Genomic DNA, 19,846 nt, shown 5'->3' with positions numbered 1-19,846 from the left:
TATCTGGCAGCAGGAACCAGCCAGACAGCAAGAGGCTGGAGACCAGTACCCAAAGTCCCTCATTTCAGACCAGCTGCTTCCAGAATGGATGTGACTTTGAACTATTTTTTGCCTTTTTTTTTTTCCTTTGATTCACAATAGTTCAGTTAATTTAAGAAGCATGGTTGTAAACAAAACCTAGAAAAATCATACTTAATTTATAAATTATGTTTATTCCATGTTGTTTGAAGGGACCATCTGTAACATGTTGAAGCAAATTTGAAACTTGCCTTGTTAGAGATTTGGCCTCTCCGTGAGTTGAGTCTTCTTTATCATCCACTCAGTCTCTTCCACCTTCTGGAACCTGCCCCCTGTTCCTGACAATGCTGGGTGTTGCACAGCACTCGTTGCTGTAAAGAATGGCCAACACAGGCTTCTGGTTGTTTCTTGAGACAACACCAAATGGACTCCACCTTCAGCTTTGGTTCTACATATACTAATCTTTATCTTCAGCCTTGAGCTTAATAAAGATGATAATTCCTCCTATCTTACTTACTTGCTTCAACTTCTGTAGCTGATCACAGCTGACCTATACAAAAACTATGCAGTCTACCTCAAAAAAAAAAAAAAAAAAAAAAAAAAAGCAGAGATTATTTGGGGTTTCTGACTGTCCTTATTCTTTGCTTAGACGCCTTTTCTACAGTCATGAGAACTGCAGTGTCTTAGATGGATACCAAGGATTGAAACCCTTTTTCTCTGTCTTCTGTCACATATGATGGATTTTTGGTCTATATGAAGTCTCAAAGAATTCTTTGAACATAACATTTGTTGTGGTTACTCAGTAAAGCACACATTTTTGGAGTATTTTGCAAATCTTAACGGGTGAATTAAACCACACACTGACTTTCTCTCCAAATATGACTAAAAGAAGGAAAAAGAAAAAGCATTATATCTTTAATTAATAGCATTAATTACACATTTTAAATCACTATTTGTTGTTTTAGAAAAAAACTCTGCTTCTTACAATAGAAGCTATTTTATTCCATAAATGCATAGGTATTTATTCCATTTGTGCATAGGTTGCAATACTATCTATATCTTGGGCAAAATTCTGAATTAGGTTTTGAAGGCTTCTGTGGAGATTACGCAAATGTATTTCATCCATCGAACTGGGCTTTGATCATACAGTGCACAGCTACATGACCATTGCTTGGGTCCAAATCTTGATACTTTGTAAATCAGTCATTCGTCTGATTTGCACATCATGGCTGAAAATAGCACAAGAACAGGTTTATCTGCATGGCTTCAGCTAGGAATTAGAATCCAAGTGTTCCACCAAGTTGTGCTGCTAATAACAGTAGTAGACACCATGAAACTCTTTATATGAGTTTTCTTTATGAACTCTATGAGTTATCTTTAAACTCTTTAAACCTGCTTGGTTTTCCACTACAATCTCTTGAAAGTTTACAGAAGGAAATGTATGAAGTAACATTACTTCTTAATGTTTCTGGAATGGCATCTGATAAAATGCTATGTTGTACATTTAGCCAACAGTTAAGTAAGTAGGTGCTTTTCAGATGAAGGGGGATAAATGACTTGGTTCTTTTTTCACAGTCATATGAACTGCATATACGGACAGTCCCTAATGTTCAAGCACTGTGCTATAGAAAGCCCTTCTGAAAAAGGGGACAGCTGGTCAAATTTGTAATTAGTTTAAATATAGAGATGGATCCATCTGAAAAAGGTATTTATTACACGTGTTTTTTGCATGGAGAATTTTTCAGCTCTGTGTTTCCTAAAACAACTTCAAAGTGTTTCTTGCATTCTCTGAAAAACCAATAACAATAGTTCAAGAACTTGTTACATAATATCCCCAAATCAAGAAAAACAAAAATCACATCACTGGAACAAGATCTGTCAACAGGATTAAAAGTATTTTCTTCCACCTTTTCACATAATTTACTCATTAATTAATGTGCGGGAGAAAAGACATAGGGAGACTTCAGTGCCAGCTCTAAGCAGTTTCTGCCCTCCTTCTCTGGCAGCTTGCTGCTCTCCTTGCAGATCTCCAGCTCTGCCATGCCAACACAACTGCAAACCATATCAACAAACTGATCTGGCTTAAAAAATAAACCACATTTTCCATCAGAATATTCCTAAAGATGGATGAGTTCCTGGACTGATGGTACGATGTAAACCAATACCGATGAACACCCAGCCAAAGTGTAGAAAGCCTAGTTTCATTAGAGTGTGAGACTTCTATTGCATTTATGTGGGAACTGATGTGAAAGTAGCACATCAGAATAGTTCCTGATGTGAGATATAACACATAACAGCAATCCAACACTGTTGGTTGACAGTGAGATGTCTGTTCTCAACTCTGGTTTTGAGACACACCATGACAGTATTTAAAACATTTGTTCTGCAAACAACATGGGTATATATTTTAGAGTTACTAAATCTAGTTTAGAAACAATCTTTGCTCTTCAAAGACTTTTAAGTGCTCTGGACAGAATTGTTGGAAAGGTACAGCAGATGTTTGTATTTCAGCCCTTGCTACTTATCTCAAACTGTAACTGATTCTTTGATGGAGACAAGTGCACATGAGAAACAAGGTGGCCATCGTCCTGTGCATGTCAGAGGTGACCATCCAAGGCTGAATAGAGTCCAGGAAACCGCCCAAAGTATTTTCATTAGTAAAATCCCAGGGGAAAATTTTGCAGATGTTGTTCTAACACATAGAAGGGAAAAAGAAAGAAAAAAAATCTCCACAAGTTTAAGTGGTTATGGTAGCATCACTTTAATCCAAAATAACTCAATTCCCCTTCTAATTCAGTTCAGTTAGTTTCATGGTCTGTTTTATACCCAGCTGTGATCCACAAATACAGAAACTGGTTACCTAAAGAAAGTGATTTTTTCCAGTGTAGCCTGGGCAGAAAAAGGAGGACAATAATAATATTCCTCCTTGAACAACCATGACAAATTCAGTCTTTACTTTTTAGGCAAGGGAAAGGAAAGATAGCTTTCACTCCATGAAAATCCAACACTTCTGAGCAGTAAACTTGCAGAGCCCAAATCAAGTCAGTGGTGTCTGGCAAGTTGGCCTCTCGCTTCTGTGAAGATAAAGAGTGTTTATGAGAGGCACCTGTCCTCAATTATTCAAGACAGTGGTCCTCAGTGGTATTTTTTTTTTTTTTACAGAATGGCAATGTGTCCTGCTGTGCAGTGTATTTTGCTGTTGCTCAGGGATTTTTAGAGCAAAGGACAAAATGGGCTATTAATTTTATTTGTATTTTTTACCTAGCAATAGGACCTGGACAAGATTTCATCCAAAGGATAATGTGGTAATTCCTGTTAATTCATCATTGCTCTCAGAGTTTCAAGCATAGTTTTAGTATGTGAGCCCGTAAACAAGGAGCTTCTTTTGCAAACACTTTCAAATGGAAAATTCCTTTTTTTTTTTTTTTTTTTTTTTTTCGTTTATATCTTACTGCAAAAGAATGGAATTCCATTATTTTGTCCTTTTTGGTAATTCTGCTTTTTCTTGTAGTTCAGTAGATGACAAATTACTTGAATAGGCAGCACTTTCCAATAGTAGAACTGCACTGAATATTTTCAAGAGATAAAATATAATGAAATACTGAACTTTGATGGTGGTTGAGTTTATACTTGGATTACATTTAAGAGTTTTACAGAGAATCCCCATATAAATAAAGAAAGAAAAAGTTTAAACTTAAATGACCAGCACTGATTAAGATCCCTGTTTTACAGCCCCTGTTAACTGTTTTCAACAGCATCGCGGTACAACTTCACAGCAGAGCATTGTATTACTCACAGATTTTCAGTAAACCCAGAAGAGCACTGGCTCTTGTTTGCATGTGGTACAGAAAGACATCTGCACCACATCAATAACCATGCTATACAATCAATGCACTTTTTCATTTGTGGATTTATGAGTAATGCCATACTCTAATTGCCCTCGGGGCCTAACCCTCTTATTTCCACTTGTGACCTGGGTTATGATCAGCCAGTCAGTTATTTCACATTTCCTCCTTGTCTTTCAGTGAAGCTTGCAAGCATTGCACTGCCTCTGAGTGTTTGTCCACATTGCCTGGCTGCATGTTTGGCACTGCTTCAACACCGCGCAATCTCTTCTGTAGCGCAACACAGAGACGAGCCACATGCCAATTTTGTGGTGAGAATTCACTGAGTCACATCCAAATGGGTGTTCTTGGCTTTTATTGGCAGCTAATTACCTTCAAAGTCGATGCTAACAATTGAAACTCAGGTGGTTCTTTTTAATAAGGCCGTGTTAACAAATGAACTTATGTTTTCTGCTTGGCCTCTGAACTCTTACACCTTTACTCGTTCTGCTGCTTGCTGTCAGTATAATTTCAGAGGCTACAGCTTGCAGATGTTGGATTGAGATTTAGTTATAGATAATCATCTGTGCTTAATAAGAAGACTGAATCCTCCTCAACCCAATTTTAGAATTAAAATACCATGTAAATACAGCATACTTTCATAATTATTAATCAGAACCATTTAAAAATCACTCCAAATTAAACGTTGCCCAAAGCAAATATGAAAGGGCTGTTTCCTGTTACCCAGGGTGTTTTTTTTCTGTGAAGCAAGTGAAGTGCTTCGAGAAAAGTATGGTAGGAGAAAGATAGGAATCACTGTGCCTAGCCAACTCTGGAGCAGGTCCTGGAGAACTGCCAGTGCCGCGATGTCTCAGGAGGAGGCAGAAGAATCTGTCCAGTTTTCCTCTGGGCTTCACAATGTTAATTTTGCTGCCTCCATCCAGCACAGTCTGGAGCAGCTGGGGTCCCCCGAAATCCTGGCCCAAAGCAAATGCCTTCATGCTGGTGAAGCTGTGTATGTGCAATAGGGTACAGGGTCAGGGTGGGAGAAAAGCTGAGCTGAAGGAGGTAGACAGTGCAGATGTATCTTGCTAATAAGCAAGCTGCAATGGGATGGTGAACACACCAGGCAGATGCAATCTTCATTTTTAGCTATTAACATTTCGCTGCTGGTAGGACAGCTTGTAGGAGCATCAGTCTTCCAAAACTTGTACTTTGCATCTGGTTAAAGGCAAGCACATTTTCATATGCCCTTTCCTCACACACAGACTCTTCCTGCTCCCACTCTCACAACCCCAATTTGAAGGGCTAAAATAAAAAAGAAGTTGCCAGAATTTTGGGGGGGGAGATAAGGCAATGAATTTCCTTAACCGTCCTTGAGGAATGGCCAAGCTTTTCCAGCTGAATTGAGAAAAAGAACAAAAACAACAAAATAAAAGGATGGTAGATGTCCATCCTGAAAACTTGGGCCCAAACTGCTAATGTTCAGCTAAAATTATAAGCAACTGAAAACTGTGTCAGTATATATATATAATTGCCATACATAATGACATCATGTAAAAGGCAATATCCGTTGGGCTTACTGATAAGTGGGGCTAACAGCACTATAAAGGCTAAGATTTTTTATTGCTACATTTCTTGAAAACTATGGACCTTTTTTGTAGTCATGTCTTTTTTTGGCTTTCCTTCATTTTGGAAATGAAAGTCATAGGTGTGGCAAAATTACTGCAGCAGCTGCAAACACACCTTAACTGCAGAAGTACAGGTAATTATTTTTTCATGAATATTAGTCATAGGACAGAAAAGAAAAAAGTGCTTTGTAATAAGCCCTTAAGCAACTGCTTCCACGTGGCAGCGGTGGGACTACCAAAAATAAATTAACTTCCAATAGAAATACAATTTCGTGCACAAAGTTCTCTTTTATTTTGAAATATTTCAGATGTTTTTCTCTGTTCCTCATAGAACCTGCAGTGCTTTTTTCTGCAGTTAAGACAATAACCTTCTTGAGACACTTGGTGAGTTATTAGAAACTGAAAAATGCTATACACAAGTTGTGAAAATTGTAATGGTGTCATTGAAAAGAAATGAGTTCTCTTTTAAAATTAGCATCAGTCTTTTTGAACTAGGCCTGTATTTCGTTGGCAATGTGTCGTACATTTCAGCATATTCATTACTAAGGTGGGGAGTTTATTGTTCATACCGACTAGGGCATTCATTGGAAAGGGAAAGTGGAGTATAATTTCAGACACATTGTCTCGATGGGCTGATACTGTAAAATAGAGTTATTCTCACAACTTCTCAAGCAATCTATCTTCTATCTTCAGCTTTCTTTTACATAAAATATGTCAGGGCTGTTTTATCTCTGCCATAGATTGGTGGATTGACCTGAAAAGGAAGGGGAGAAGAAATGAGGTGTCTGCAAGTGCATTATGGAAGGGCTAATGAGACATCTCTAGTTTAAGGTCATTACAGTTGTTCCTGCATGGAAGGACAGCGCTTCAGGGAGTCTCTGAAGTCTCTGGACGCAAATGAATATATGGATCCAATCCTTTTGCTATAATTACAATTATTAATTTTATAATATTATTAATTCTGGGACACAGAAATAAGACAGTTATAAGACACACTTGCTGACCGTGATTTATACAATATCAGTCCCAAGGTATTAATTTGGGCCATCCGGAAGTTGCTGTAACTCATACCAGTTGTCAGTAATCTAATCTTGATAAATCAGGGTATGTCCCTAGCATATGTATAAGAAACATACAGTCACATCTCTGTCATAATTCTTCTACTGGACTGGAGCCTACTAAGCCACTTCTGAAGAGGATTTTTCTGGAAGCCATGGCAGCTCTCATTTTGCCTCAAGTGTTCTATCTCTGCAAAGATTTCCTGATTTGTTGTTTTTCACCATATTATCTCACATTCAATATTGCCTTGTAGATGTGAGGAAACACAGCAAGTACTGATTGGGTTATATTGGGATATATCTCTATATATATTTGGATAGGGCTGGGTTTTAGCCCCACAATTTATATATTTTAAGTGTATCTGCTTTCACAATACTCCCTGGGAACATGAGCAAAATTTATGACTAATGGTGGGGTGTCAGTCATTTTTCATCCTAGGATTTGCTTTTGCATACTCGAGCAGCACATCTCTCATCCGGCTGAATTTCAGTGCACTTTTCAGGACCAGTGGAAAGGAAGGATAGGTGCAGCACTGTGTCACCAGCAGTAGGGGACCATCAAGATGTGACTTTAGCAGCACTAATGATGATCGGTGGTGTAGCGGAGGGATGACCTTGGGATCACCCTATACCTCTGGTACGTTGCAGTTTGCCTTCCCAAATTTTGTTCTCCTGAGTCGTAAAATAAAAGAAGATTCATCTGCCCACCTTACCTTACTTTGTGCTGTGAAGTGGAAGCTGTTGACAGCACCAGTAACTAGTTCTGCAAAGTGTTATTACTATATATATGCTTCTGTTTACTGTGTGTAATTCTGTCATTTTGTAGTTCTTGTATACAGATCTACACAGAATTTGGTGTCAATCAAAAGACAGAACAAGTAAATATGACCCTTTTTTATTTTTTAGCATCAGATTTGTTCATCTTGATTTTTCATGCTGCAAGATTTTTACCTAAAGGCTGTGGTGCATTTTCACATAACTATACAAAGGTAAGACCACAAAATGCAAAAAGAGACATACAGATCCTACATGTAGCAATAAGAAATCCATTGTGTGTGTTCCAAAATATAGATTTCTTGAAATAATGAGAATAGATTTCTAGAAAAACAAGGAAAGAATTTGAAAGTCTGAATGGCACAATATATTTGCAGTGCAGATGGCACTAAAATATTTCATCTTTTCAGCCTCTAGGGGGGACTATGTTTTCAGCGAACCTGTCTGTGAAGGATTTCTTAATCTGCAGCAGGCAGTTCAGACTGTTGCTAACGCTAGTTGGAGCGAGTCAAGTAATTCTTGATTTGTGTATGAGTTATTTCTGTGGGGAAAATAGTCTATGTCCGTAACGCCTTTAGTCCTAAAGGGCTAGTCTGAAGTCTCTTGCTGCAGTCCACGGGCATTCTGCCTGCTACTGATTCACGACTGCAGGATTTGTTCCTATTAAAAAGCACTTATGTAGCTGAGAAAAAAAATAACGTTGGTGGAGAAATGTTGGATTTATAGCTATGGAAAGTACTGTAAGTGAACTAATGATGAGGTGGATTAAGTGACATTTTGAATTGGGATTAACGAGGAAATTCTCATGCATAACTTTTTGGCTTGGAAAAATAAATCACAGGCTGGGATTCTTCTTTGTAAATTGCGTAAGGTGATGGGGAATGACTGAAACGTTCGTGACACTTGGGGCCTGCAGAAACATTGTGACTCAGGTTGAAAGCAATTGCTCATGCAAGAAAGGACCACATACCGTGGGCCAAATCTTTTTCCAAAAGCATTGAAATCAATCGACACTACTACTGCTAAACAGTACTGGGCCAATGCTTTTTTCCCCCCTTACTCTGGCCATGCTTCTCCCACTCTTATTCATTCCCAGCAGTACTTTTACCTCACAAGGAGCAGGCAATGTCAAGGGTGGTAGCCTTGTGATTTATGGGCTTACTATCTCTTCCATCATGTTTACACAGCTTACACTCAAATAAGACAGCCAGAAGAGTATGGAGCTCACACGTAAAATTTAAAATATATTCTGTCGGGGGAAAGGAGGGAATCAAAAGAGATCCTTCCAGATTTCGGTGCTGTAAACACATCTGTAGGGTCACCATAAAGCAGTGACTACAAAGGTCAGCATTTCAAAATGTGTCTTAAGAAAATGTTTTTGCAAGCTTTGTGGTGAAGATGGCTGGCATGTTGTATATTGTAACATTCTGCTTAATCTCCAGTATGTTATACGGAGTCATTTACAACAAAAAATGCCTGACATAACTTACAGTACAGGAACATACAAAACGAGCTTCACCAGGGTGGGTGTTTATGTAATTTTCGAGAACACTCTGAAGTTTGATTCAGTAATCAAATAAAACTACATTAGAGGAACATTTCTCAGGAAAGCTACCCATCCTCACATTTGTGACCTCTTTTTTTGATTTTATTTTACTGAGCTCCATCGGATCCATGCTCCTAAAAAAAAAAAGATTTTTTTTTAATGATTATTTCTGTACATTGTATTATCTGGTGTTTTCATTCCATTTCCTGGTTGCAGTTGCACAAGCACTTACAACTTTCTTTTCTTTTTAATCAAGGAACCTTAAAGGTGAGCAGATGGTCACCCCAGGAGCCCTGGTTTCCCATTCATGGGCTGCACAGTGAAGGCAGCAACAACTGTAAGTTTACACATACTGCCCTGACAACGACCTCTGTGCTGAACTAAACAAACCCCTTCTGTAAAGTGAGGAGCCGTTCACTCACCTTCCCAATGCAAACCTGGCACTCGCTGAGTGATCAGAAAGCATCAAACCGTGCAGCCCTGGCTCCGGGTTTGAGGATGCGTACATAGAAAAATGTACAGAGAGACATCCTTTAGGATTTTGCTGTCGAAAAGCATCAGGTGTCCAAAAGCCTCTTTCACAAAAGACTTTGCACGCCTCACACTGACATTGTTCTTTATTCCAGAACAGGAGTGTCCGTTTTTATACAGACTGTGACAAAATCTGACACCACCTAGCAGCTTTACAATCAGTAGGGAGAGCTGAATGGGGATGCGTTTGACATGCTCTGATCGGGCAGTGCTGTCAAGATAATCAGAAAAGTTAGTTTTCTTTTTTTTTTTTTTTTTCCCACTCTGGGAAAATAATCTCTGAGCAGCACTTGTCACGGGGGAAATCTGCACTGCTTGTGGCATGAGCCACCATGGGTGGGAAGGGACTCAAAACTCTGCCTGGGCTCTCTGGGGGGCTCAGAAAGACCCCGGAGGGATGCAGGGCGCAGCGGGGTGGTGGTGGTGGGGACACCCCAAAAGCTTCTCTCCTGTTGCAAACCCCTCCATTCCCCCACCCCCCCCGCCAGCGGGGACCCACCCCTCGGTGAAAACAGCCGCCCAGCAGCGAGCCCCCCCTAGCACCCCGCACCACCCAACCACCACGGGGGTCCCGTGAAGGGTCTGCCCCACACCCCCGCCCCGTGTGCGCCCCACAGCCCGGCCCGGGGGCGAGGTGCGGGGCCCGGGGGGGTGGCGGCGGGCGGGGCCGGGGGGGCGGCGGGGCCGGCTCCTCCCTGCGCACAAACCCGGCGGCGCCGAGCCGGGCGTGCGGAGAAGCCGCGTTACTTAAGCGGGGAAGGGAGCAGCGGGGCAGGCAGCCCCGGCGAGGGGGAGGGAGGTGGATGGGAGAAAAAAAAATTAAAAAAAAAAAATAAAATAAAATAAAGGGAGAGTAGGCGAGGTGAAGCACGAATAACTTAGGAAATGAGATGCTCCGTCCGTGACCCGCAGGCTGGGGCAGGTTGTTAGTCTCGCCACACACCTGAGAAATAAAGCACGACCGAACAAGGGGCAGGGGGTTGCGAGGGGGCGATAAGGGGAGGGTGGTGGCGAAAACTTTGCCGGAGTTGGGGTCGCCGCGGGGGGCGGGCGCGATGCCGCCCTGGCTGCTCGGCAGCCTCTGCTGCGTGCTGGCGGCGCTGGGCGGCGGCCCCGCGGAGGCGGCAGCGGAGGAGGAGGAGGAGGAGAAGCTGATCCGGGTGCTGGTGCTGCTGCCGCAGGACGACGCCTACCTCTTCTCGCTGGGGCGGGTGCGGCCGGCCATCGAGTACGCGGTGCGGAGCCTGCGGGAGAGGAGCGGCGGCGGCAGCGGCGGAGGCGGCGGGGGGCTCGGCCTGCCGCCCGGCTACGCCTTCCAGCTCACCTACGAGGACTCGGCGTGCGGCAACCGCGCCCTCTTCAGCCTGGTGGACATGGTGGCCCTGCAGCGCCGCCGCCCCGACCTGCTGCTGGGGCCCGTGTGCGAGTACGCGGCGGCGCCGGTGGCGCGGCTGGCGGCCCACTGGGACGTGCCCATGCTGTCGGCCGGGGCCCTGGCGGCCGGCTTCGGCGCCAAGGGCGGCGAGTACTCGCACCTCACCCGCGTCGCCCCGGCCTACGCCAAGATGGGCGAGATGCTGCTGGCCCTCTTCCGCCACCACCAGTGGAGCCGCGCCACGCTGCTCTACAGCGACAGCAACCCCGAGCGCAGCTGCTACTTCGCCATGGAGGGCGTCCATGTGGTCTTCCAGGAGGAGGCCTTCCACATGGCCGTGCACAGCTTCGACGAGACCAGCCGGCACCTCGACGTCGACGACGTGGTCCGCGCGCTGCAGGCCGGCGAGAGGGGTGAGTGGTGGTTGTGTGGGGCTGGGGGAGGGTTTGGGGCTGCACGATGCCATGCCGGGATGTTTTTTTGGGGATTGGGGTTGGGGACGGGTCGCCAAGAGTCATCTGGGAAGGGCTTGCGTGAGGGATGTGTTGTGGACTGGGATCTGTGGTGGGGAAGCTTGGCCGTGAGCATCCTGGGGCTGGGTGCGCACCAGAGTGGGGCTGTCATGAAGGCTTTGCCCCATGTAGGTCCATTAGCACTTCACATCCCACAGCAGGGATGGAGGATCGCCCTCCAGGACTGGGATGGGATGGTTTTGTGGCATGGTAAGAAATGAGCCTTCTGCCAATGGTCCGGTTTACAAGCACGGCCAAAACTGCCCACATCTCCCCACATTTACACAGACCAGCAAGTCTGTTGCTCATTCTGAGATACTTTTTTAAAGTGACTCTGGATAGGTTCAAAGGCTGAGCAAAGATGTGTTTTTTTTCTCACCCTGCTGTGTCTTGCTATTGGGATCCTTTTCCTCACTCCTGCTGTTAGAAGCCCCATCGAGTAGTTCATAAATAACAAACCCATTTGGGGCTAGCTCTCATTTCAAGGGATGTGTGAGTGCTAAACCCGTGAGTGTGTGCAGTAATATTGCCACCAACTGCTAGCAAAACACCGTGCAGATAAATGGCTTGTAAAACATGCTGGAAAGTCACCCCTGCGCCGGATGAACCGGCTTTGCGTCAGGAAGCAGTAAAATGCTCCAAGTACTTTGGGGCATACAAATTTGTAGTTAGATGTACTTGAAAGTGAGATCTTGTCAAATGATGTGTGGATACATGGGCTCATCAAAAAGGTATTTTCTGCTAGAGGCTTTTACCAGCCGTGGATTTCTATAGTAAGTGGTTGTAAGAAGGGAAGAGATGTATTCCAGAAGTGGACTGCAGGATCAACTCAAAGAAAGTCCTCCAGTGTTTTTCAATAGAGGCATAGATGTGAAAAATACTTTGTGCAGCTTTTACATCCCCAGTTGCAGAATGCTAAGGTGGTACCAAAATGAAACAGATAAAAGCTCGTGTTGCGTGTGACTGGCACAGTTCACGTTGCCATGCCGTAGGTTGCGGTGCTTTGACTGTGCAGCCTTGTGCTGGTGATGCAGTTATGCTGCTGTGAAATCCTTAACCTGCAAGGTAACTGGGGTCTAATGATGTATGGATCCTTAATTCTCTCTTTGTGGAAACACCGAAGCAGGTGCTTAAAACAGAGCTGTCCTAGTTAGTACCATTAATGGAAATACGCTGAATGGAGAGAAAGAAATGTAGAAGTGCTAGGGGAAACAGCTATGTATGGAAAGATGCTTTTCTGTTTTTCTAATCAATCTAACTTGTGTGCATGTGCTTGCCTTTCCCAGTGCAAAGAACATAACAGTGTGATTGTGGCAAGAACAGATGAGTGTTTGCCCTTAGCCAAAGGGAGCTGTGAATGTGCTGTGGGAATGTGACTGGTGGCTAAGGGCAAACCCCACTGTTTAGACCATGCTGACAGCCAAGGAAGAGAGGCTTGATTTCAGCCCAGGCTTAAATGCTTTGTGGAGCTGGGACCTTTGGTCTTGCCTTGTTCTGTGACTTGCAGACGAGTGAATAAAAGCAGCCTTCTGTGCCCGGTGGGGTCCCTTCCCTTCATCTCACCTCCTAATTTGTCCTCTGGTTCATGCTGCTACTGCAAAATGCAGCAAGTGAGGCCCTTCTGCCGCCAATGGTGTGCTTCTGGCTTTGAAGACTGACTGCACAGCTTGCCTTGCACATCCCTCAGGGTCTGAGGGGTGGTCCTGCTGTTTACAACATCTTGCAGGCTGTCAAAATATTTTAAAAGTCGTCTATCATGTGAAGGACACACCATGTGCCTTAGCTTACCAGATCAGGGCTTCGTTTCTTCTTGGGACTCTTAGGAGAGTGCCTCATGGGGCAGCAGGGCTGGTGGATAAGGTGACACTGTCCAAAGCACTTCATTTTTGTTTGCTTGGTTTTCTCAGCAGTTTTTAAGGGTGCCTGTGTAACACCCACTGTAATACCATCCCATGCTCTTACCCTGCATGCTCTCCGTTTTTGGAGATTACTGCAAGTGGTGGTTCCACCTACATGGTAGGGCTTTCTTGAGCCACCCTGAGTAAGAACAAGCTTTAAAATGGATATGGGATATTTACTCAAAACCCTTCCAGGGCTGAGAAAGAAGTTGCACCATCAGTTGGCCCAGGCCATCAGTTGGATGGGGGGATCAGTCGGCCATGGGGACCCATGCTCTGTGCCTTATTCCCAGGGCAGAGGCTGGCCCCGTGGGTTAGGTTGTGTCAGGCTTGAGGGGTTGCATTGGGTTTTCGGGGGTCCAGCAGGCAGGGGCACACTCAGCCACCCATTGTGTTTGCCAGCAGGTGCCTGTCCAGGCCCTGGAACTGGTTCAGATGTCTCAGTCATAACAAAATCATGAGGAAAAATACAATGATAAAAGTTAACAGCTTGTCTTTACTGAATGTCATTAACAGCTCAAACTCACTTGCGGGCTCGGTTCCCCACGCCATGGACTTGATGCTGTAGGCTCAGGTTAGCCACAATGTCCACGAACCCAACACTGTGTTATACGTGTTCTGCACGAGCACGTAGTCCGAGGTGTTCCCTTTGCTAAGAGCTTACTCCTCTAACTGGGATTAAACTAAGTATTTGCAGGATGGGTCAAGAAATGCAGAATATTAGTATTAGAATGACCATGTTCTGCATGTATTGTGCCGGAGGGAGACCACTGTATATCTGTGTGTATACAATAGTAAGGTATGGGTGCAGATTAAATAAACATAATTTAGATATCTGGAAGATTGTGAGAGACTTGCCCTTAGCTGATTTGCCTCAAAATCCTGAAATATGTAATCTTTGCTCTCCTGCTGGGTTAAAAACCACATCCAAATAGTTAATATTACTTCCCTTACATTCCTTTAGAGGCTTACAAAATATGACTTAACATATTTTAAAATAGTGGGTTTTTTTTCCCCCACTCTTTTTCTTATTCCATTTGCTCAAGGTCTTTTACTGGTGTTGTGGGAATCTCTTTGATTCCATCTACAGATTACAGTTTTATGATAGATGTGAATTATAAAGGCAAAGTCAAGGGGGAGTTCGGAGGGCAGCAAGGAAACATTTCAGAAGGAAATCTCTCACCTATACTGAAATTAGGAACAGCAAGACAAATTCATTCCTGATGTGTGTCTGGAAAAGATTTGATCCAAATTTTATTGTAAGAAATTCTTTCTTCTTTTCCTCCATGCTAATATACCTCACAATAGTCATGAAATATGCCTTGCTCTGCTGCTCTGGAAATTGTTACGTTGCTCTGCTGTAATCAGTAGGACAGAGCTGTGCATGGTATAGCTCTCCTGGAGCATGGGGATGTACCAAACGTGATTCACCCCTGTGGTGCATCTGGAATTTTACGCCTGTCATGGCACCCAACCAGAAAAGCGATGGGAGAAGATTCATTGTCTGAGAAGAAAGGTCAAACGGGCCAAATTTTCATTTCTTATAATAGCAAACACTTCTAACCAGAAAAGCTGAATGTGGTTTTGATTCAGTTTTATTGTTGGGGTGAAAACATTTGCATTCGTTATTGTAGTTTTTGAGCCCTGCCATGTGTGACGGCATCCTTGGAAACGTGTGTGCAGTTGGTTTCAGATCATCGTCCCAACAAGTTCTCTTATGACCTTGCTGTAGGATATAGCCACAAAGCACGCACTAACACAATAGTTTTCAGTATTCTGTTGTCAGTAGCTTCATGCTGATAGTCTTGTGGATGCATATAAAAGTTTATGGTACAACATACTCAGGGTGAGAGGTGTCTGCCCGTTGCTGAAGACCTCGCCTGAATTTCTGCTTTCTTTTTGCAGGGAGACTGTGTGAGAGGGGCATAGTTTCCCCTGCCCAGCAGGTTGGGGAAGCGATTTCTCAGTCAGCATCATTAGTCTAATAAAGAAAAACGCTTTAGGGGTATGTTGATATATCACAGAATTGTCTAGGTTGGAAGAGACCTCCAAGATCACCCAGACCAACCTCTGACCTCACACTAACAAGTCCTCCACTAAACCATATCGCTAAGCTCTACATCTAAACGTCTCTTAAAGACCTCCAGGGATGGTGGCTCAACCACTCCCCTGGGCAGCCCATTCCAATGCCTAACAACCCTTCCAGTAAAGAAGTTCTTCCTAATATCCAACCTAAACCTCCCCTGGTGCAACTTTAGCCCATTCCCCCTCGTCCTGTCACCAGGCACGTGGGAGAACAGACCAACCCCACCTCGCTACAGCCTCCTTTAAGGCACCTGTAGAGAGCGATAAGGTCACCCCTGAGCCTCCTCTTCTCCAGACCGAACAATCCCAGCTCCCTCAGCCGCTCCTCGTAAGACTTGTTCTCCAGACCCCTCACCAGCTTCGTTGCCCTTCTCTGGACTCTCTCGAACACCTCCATGTCCTTCTTGTAGCGAGGGGCCCAAAACTGAACACAGTACTCAAGGTGCTGCCTCACCAGAGCCGAGTACAGGGGGACAATCACCTGCCTAGCCCTGCTGGCCACACTGCTTCTTATACAAGAAGCAGTGAAGAGAAGTACGATAGAAGTATGAAGAGATCGAGGACAGACCAGCCTGCTGGAGTGGAGGTGGTTGGGCAGTGCTGGGCTGGGTGGAGAGCAGACCTCTGCTCTAATTTACCAAGCTCCTGCTGCAAAATCTTTCAGGATGGGACACAGTGAATTTAGCTTGAACGCTCAGGCGCTGGGCAGGGTTGCCTGAAGGTCTTCTTACCCCTGAAGATCACTGGCAGCCGTTTGGGCACCCAATAACACTATGTAAGGTTGCAACTGTATTGTCTCCATGCCCATCTCTGTTCTGCCTTCCAGACAGAAAGGGAGCTGGGGACTGGTGGTGACATCCAAGAGGTTTGTCACAGCTTTCCTCCCATGGGCTTGTGGCAGTGGGGATCACAGCACCTGCACGGAGCACACCTGTGGGGCTTGTAGGCACCAAAGCCCTGGTTCAGCTTCTGATCTGTCCTAAGCGAGGCTCTGTGGTATTTAATCTTGTAACCATGTTTAATCTTCACACCCAAAAAGCAACACTCATTTTTCCATTTGTAGCTGGCTGAACATTGTGTCCTATCAAAGGTGCTTGCCAAGGCTCATTATATAGTTGTTGGAGGTAGTTGTGTCCTGGACAGATTTATACCACTGTCCCTAGAAGCTGTCTTGGGATGGAGTGAATCAGCTGCAGAGATGCTGCTATATGATAACCATAGAGAGGCAACGAATTCTACACTAGATACCCAAATTTTGTGTAGCTGAAGTGTAGGTAAGATGAATCTACCCCAGACGGTTCAATAGAATGGAAATCAAAATGGTAATATCACTGTATCATCTCAATTCTCCATCTTCAGATCATCCTATGCTCCATTTGAAGTATAACTGTGGCTCGTGATTGCAGTCAGTTCTACAAATATATGCAGTTGAAGAAATTTGAAGCTAGAACTTAACACATGTTGCAGGAGTAAGGAAAAAAAGATCACATATAGGCTCCATGTAATTATTTTCAGAGGAGACACGAGTAAAAAGTCAGTCCATGTTTGGTACCTGTCTTCTGTGGGCGGTTCGGGAAATCAGCTTTCGTTGTTGTTTGCGTTGTCACATTTGTTGCAACATGGGGAGGACAGCTCAGGTCATCGTCTTTGGCAGCGTTCATGCTTAACAATCTGTTCCATAAAGTTCTTGAACTGTTCCTTATCTGTGTTTTCCATTTTCTTCCACCAGTTGTAATCATGTGTGCCAGCGGTGACACAATCAGGAACATCATGTTGGCTGCTCATCGGCAAGGAATGACCAACGGGGACTACGCATTCTTCAATATTGAACTCTTCAACAGCTCGTCATATGGTAATGTTTTTCCTGCCCAAGTATGTTGCAAAGTCTTCTGTAAACCCAGTAATATTTTTAGATTCCTTAGTCTCAAAATATGCTGTACTGAATTCCAGAATACACCGCTGTCTCCCCATCGTTGCGATTACCTTCCACTTAGGCTATGACATCGCAGGAAATAAAAGGGACCTGGCGGCTGTTGTTGCCACTGAGTGGATCATGGGATACCAAGTAATGGTTTTAAACTAAAAAGGGTAGATTTAGATTAGAAACAAGGAAGAAATTCTTCACTCCAAGGGTGGTGAGGCCCTGGCACAGGCTGCCCAGAGAAGCTGTGGCTGCCCCATCCCTGGCGGTGCTCAAGGCCAGGCTGGGTGGGGCTTTGGGCAAAAAAATGGATGGGGCTTTTGGTCTGGTGGGAGGTGTCCCTGCCCATAGCAGGGGGGTTGGAACTAGGTGGTCTTTAAGGTCCCTTTCATCCCAAACCTATGAAATCCACTCTAGGTGTTAGTTACTTTTAGGGGAAGCAGCACTAGACAGGCATGTTAGCATCCAGGCGTTGGCACCCCACGCTGCAGCGTGTGTGCGCTCAGCTCCAGCCTGATGACTATCAGATCTCCGAGCAGGGGCACTCCCGGCTCCCTGGTGGGCTGTGGTCCATGCAGCCAGCTGAGAGGAGGCATGAGTGATGGCAGGGTTTGTGGGCAGCTGCAGGGCCTGGGTCTCCAGAAGTCACCAAATGATCCGGTCAAGCTTGTTAACTTCAGCTTTTGGTTGCAAACTGTATCTGCAAAACTATCCAGCACTCAGCACTATCCACCCTTCTATTTAAGGGAAAGCACAGACAGTCCAAATGTACTAGACTAGGGTTCAAATGAGTGGCTGATTTCACCCCAAGTAAATATGATAAGATTTGTCAAGTTAAAACCTGACTTAAAAATATAAGTTGAATACATTTGCTTTTTGAAATATATGTATGTTTAGTTACATCTGATACTATGGAAGTGCATGGTAGGGGCTAAACCTACTCTCAGCTGCTATAGCTCAGTTAAATTGAAGGTAATACTGGAGCAGTGTGTTTAGTGACAGAGTTTTAAACAATGTCAGATGACTGGAGCTGGGGAAATCCTGCCTGGGAACTAGGTTTAGGTGAAGTTGTCAAAGTAGATTTTGAATGGAGAGGCCTCTTTTGCAGGTGCATAAAAAATAGTTCCCCTCACAGCAGGCTGCCTTAACTAATCCAGTGCAAATTATTTTCAAATTGAAAACCAAGTGGGAGTTGAGAAAGAAGGAAAATTGTTCTTTCAAGCCTCAAAAAGCTGATGAACAGAAATAACTGAATTCACAAAGGGATGATGTATTTTGTTTAATGAATCAGTTAATTGCAAGTTAAATTCTTTTACATAAACTGTTATCCATCTACCACCTCTGAGATTATTTTACAATAAACAGTGCTGTTTGTTGAAAAGCTCTATAATGAACACATGTAACTGTTTAAATTCAGAGATGTAGATAGGTACAGAAGTAAAGATACCCATACATGTGTCTAAGTTAGCTAAAGAAGTGCCAAGTTCTTCCAGCTAATAAGGAAATTACTTAAATAACTGAAAGATAAAACTGCAGAGCACGATCAAAGCCAATGGTTCAAATCAAGGTTTTCAGTTTGCTGACTGAAATTCAGTGTGACTTCATCCCCGGTAGCATAAGTGAAGCCATTTGGCATTGCAGCCCTAATTGGGACCATGCAAAAAGCTGAATCCATATCGTCAGTCACATAACCCTGAAGTTTCAGCCCATCCGTAGACCATGGGAGCTTTGCAGATTTGATTTTACTTGTGCCTAGAAACCACTGATCAAATAACCCCTCTGGCTGCCGTTGGTGCCTTGTTACCACTGCACTGCTGCTGCGTTTCATCTCACAGAGTAAAAATGCATCAAAAGTGATTCATCTGGCCCCAAGTATAAGTCTGCTTGTGAGCTGGGCACCCTTTGGAGTCACAAGAGAGAATTAGGCACCCCTGGACAGTGATTCATCTCATCCTTAGGTGTCTGAAATGTCCCAGGTGAATTATTCCCTAAATCTGATGGTTTCCTTGCCTTGGCTGAAATGAGCAGGGTAAGTGACTTGGCTGCAGAGAAGGGGAAACACAGGAGCTGGTTTTGGATTCCCAAAGTCCTCTTTGAGCAGGTGACGCTCCTGTAAGACCAGGAGGTAGGCTGCTGCATTTTGTAAAGACTTTTGCATTTCAGAACAGTGCTTGCTAGGAGGCAGCATTGCAAGCCCCCAGATCAGCATCCTGCCCCCGGCGGACCCTGGCACTGTGGCCAGTGCAGTCACATGGGGGTCTCAGCATGATCCTGCTTTGCATCGCAGGTAGCACAGCCTACTTGTAGCTTTTCCGAGAGATAAACGACAACTGTCTGCCTCCTGTCTGTGTTGTTAGAAAGTGCAATTTCCTGATGTTTATAAGTAGTAATTCTTTTAAACCAATTTTTCTGTTCTGTGGGTTTTTTTTGTGGATGTTTCCCACGAGGATCAAAATGACTGTTAGAAAATGACTTCTGTGCAGGTGGCTATCACATGTGGAAAGCAAACATAAAAGAGAAATGCAGAGAAATTCCACCTAAATTCCTTGTTCCCAGTGCTGGGAGATATGAGAATTATAAGAGGCACAAAATCTAAAAGTGGTTGTGATAGACAAATTGGCACTTTACCTTCAAGTTCAGATGACTGTATTGCAGTTTGTTGTTGCCCTCTGT

General features: G+C 44.1%; 1 protein-coding gene across 2 annotated transcripts in view; it reads left to right on the top strand.

Moving 5' to 3' along the window:
- The first annotated feature begins 10,062 nt into the window (after positions 1-10,062).
- The window catches only part of NPR3 (natriuretic peptide receptor 3), a 48,155-nt gene continuing 38,371 nt past the window's right edge, over positions 10,063-19,846 (top strand). The window contains exons 1-2 of one of the 2 annotated variants that reach the window (XM_035563811.1): positions 10,063-11,170; positions 16,982-17,104. In XM_035563811.1, the coding sequence (XP_035419704.1) occupies positions 10,438-11,170; positions 16,982-17,104 (856 nt within the window). In that variant the 5' untranslated portion in view covers positions 10,063-10,437. The remainder of the gene's footprint in view (positions 11,171-16,981; positions 17,105-19,846) is intronic. The other variant, XM_035563810.1, reaches the window with a different exon arrangement.

The sequence above is a fragment of the Cygnus atratus genome, chromosome Z, assembly GCF_013377495.2.
Source record: "Cygnus atratus isolate AKBS03 ecotype Queensland, Australia chromosome Z, CAtr_DNAZoo_HiC_assembly, whole genome shotgun sequence".
Lineage (NCBI taxonomy): Eukaryota > Metazoa > Chordata > Aves > Anseriformes > Anatidae > Cygnus > Cygnus atratus.
The sequence above is the reverse complement of the archived record's forward strand: the minus strand, read 5'-3'. Positions and strand labels throughout refer to the sequence as shown.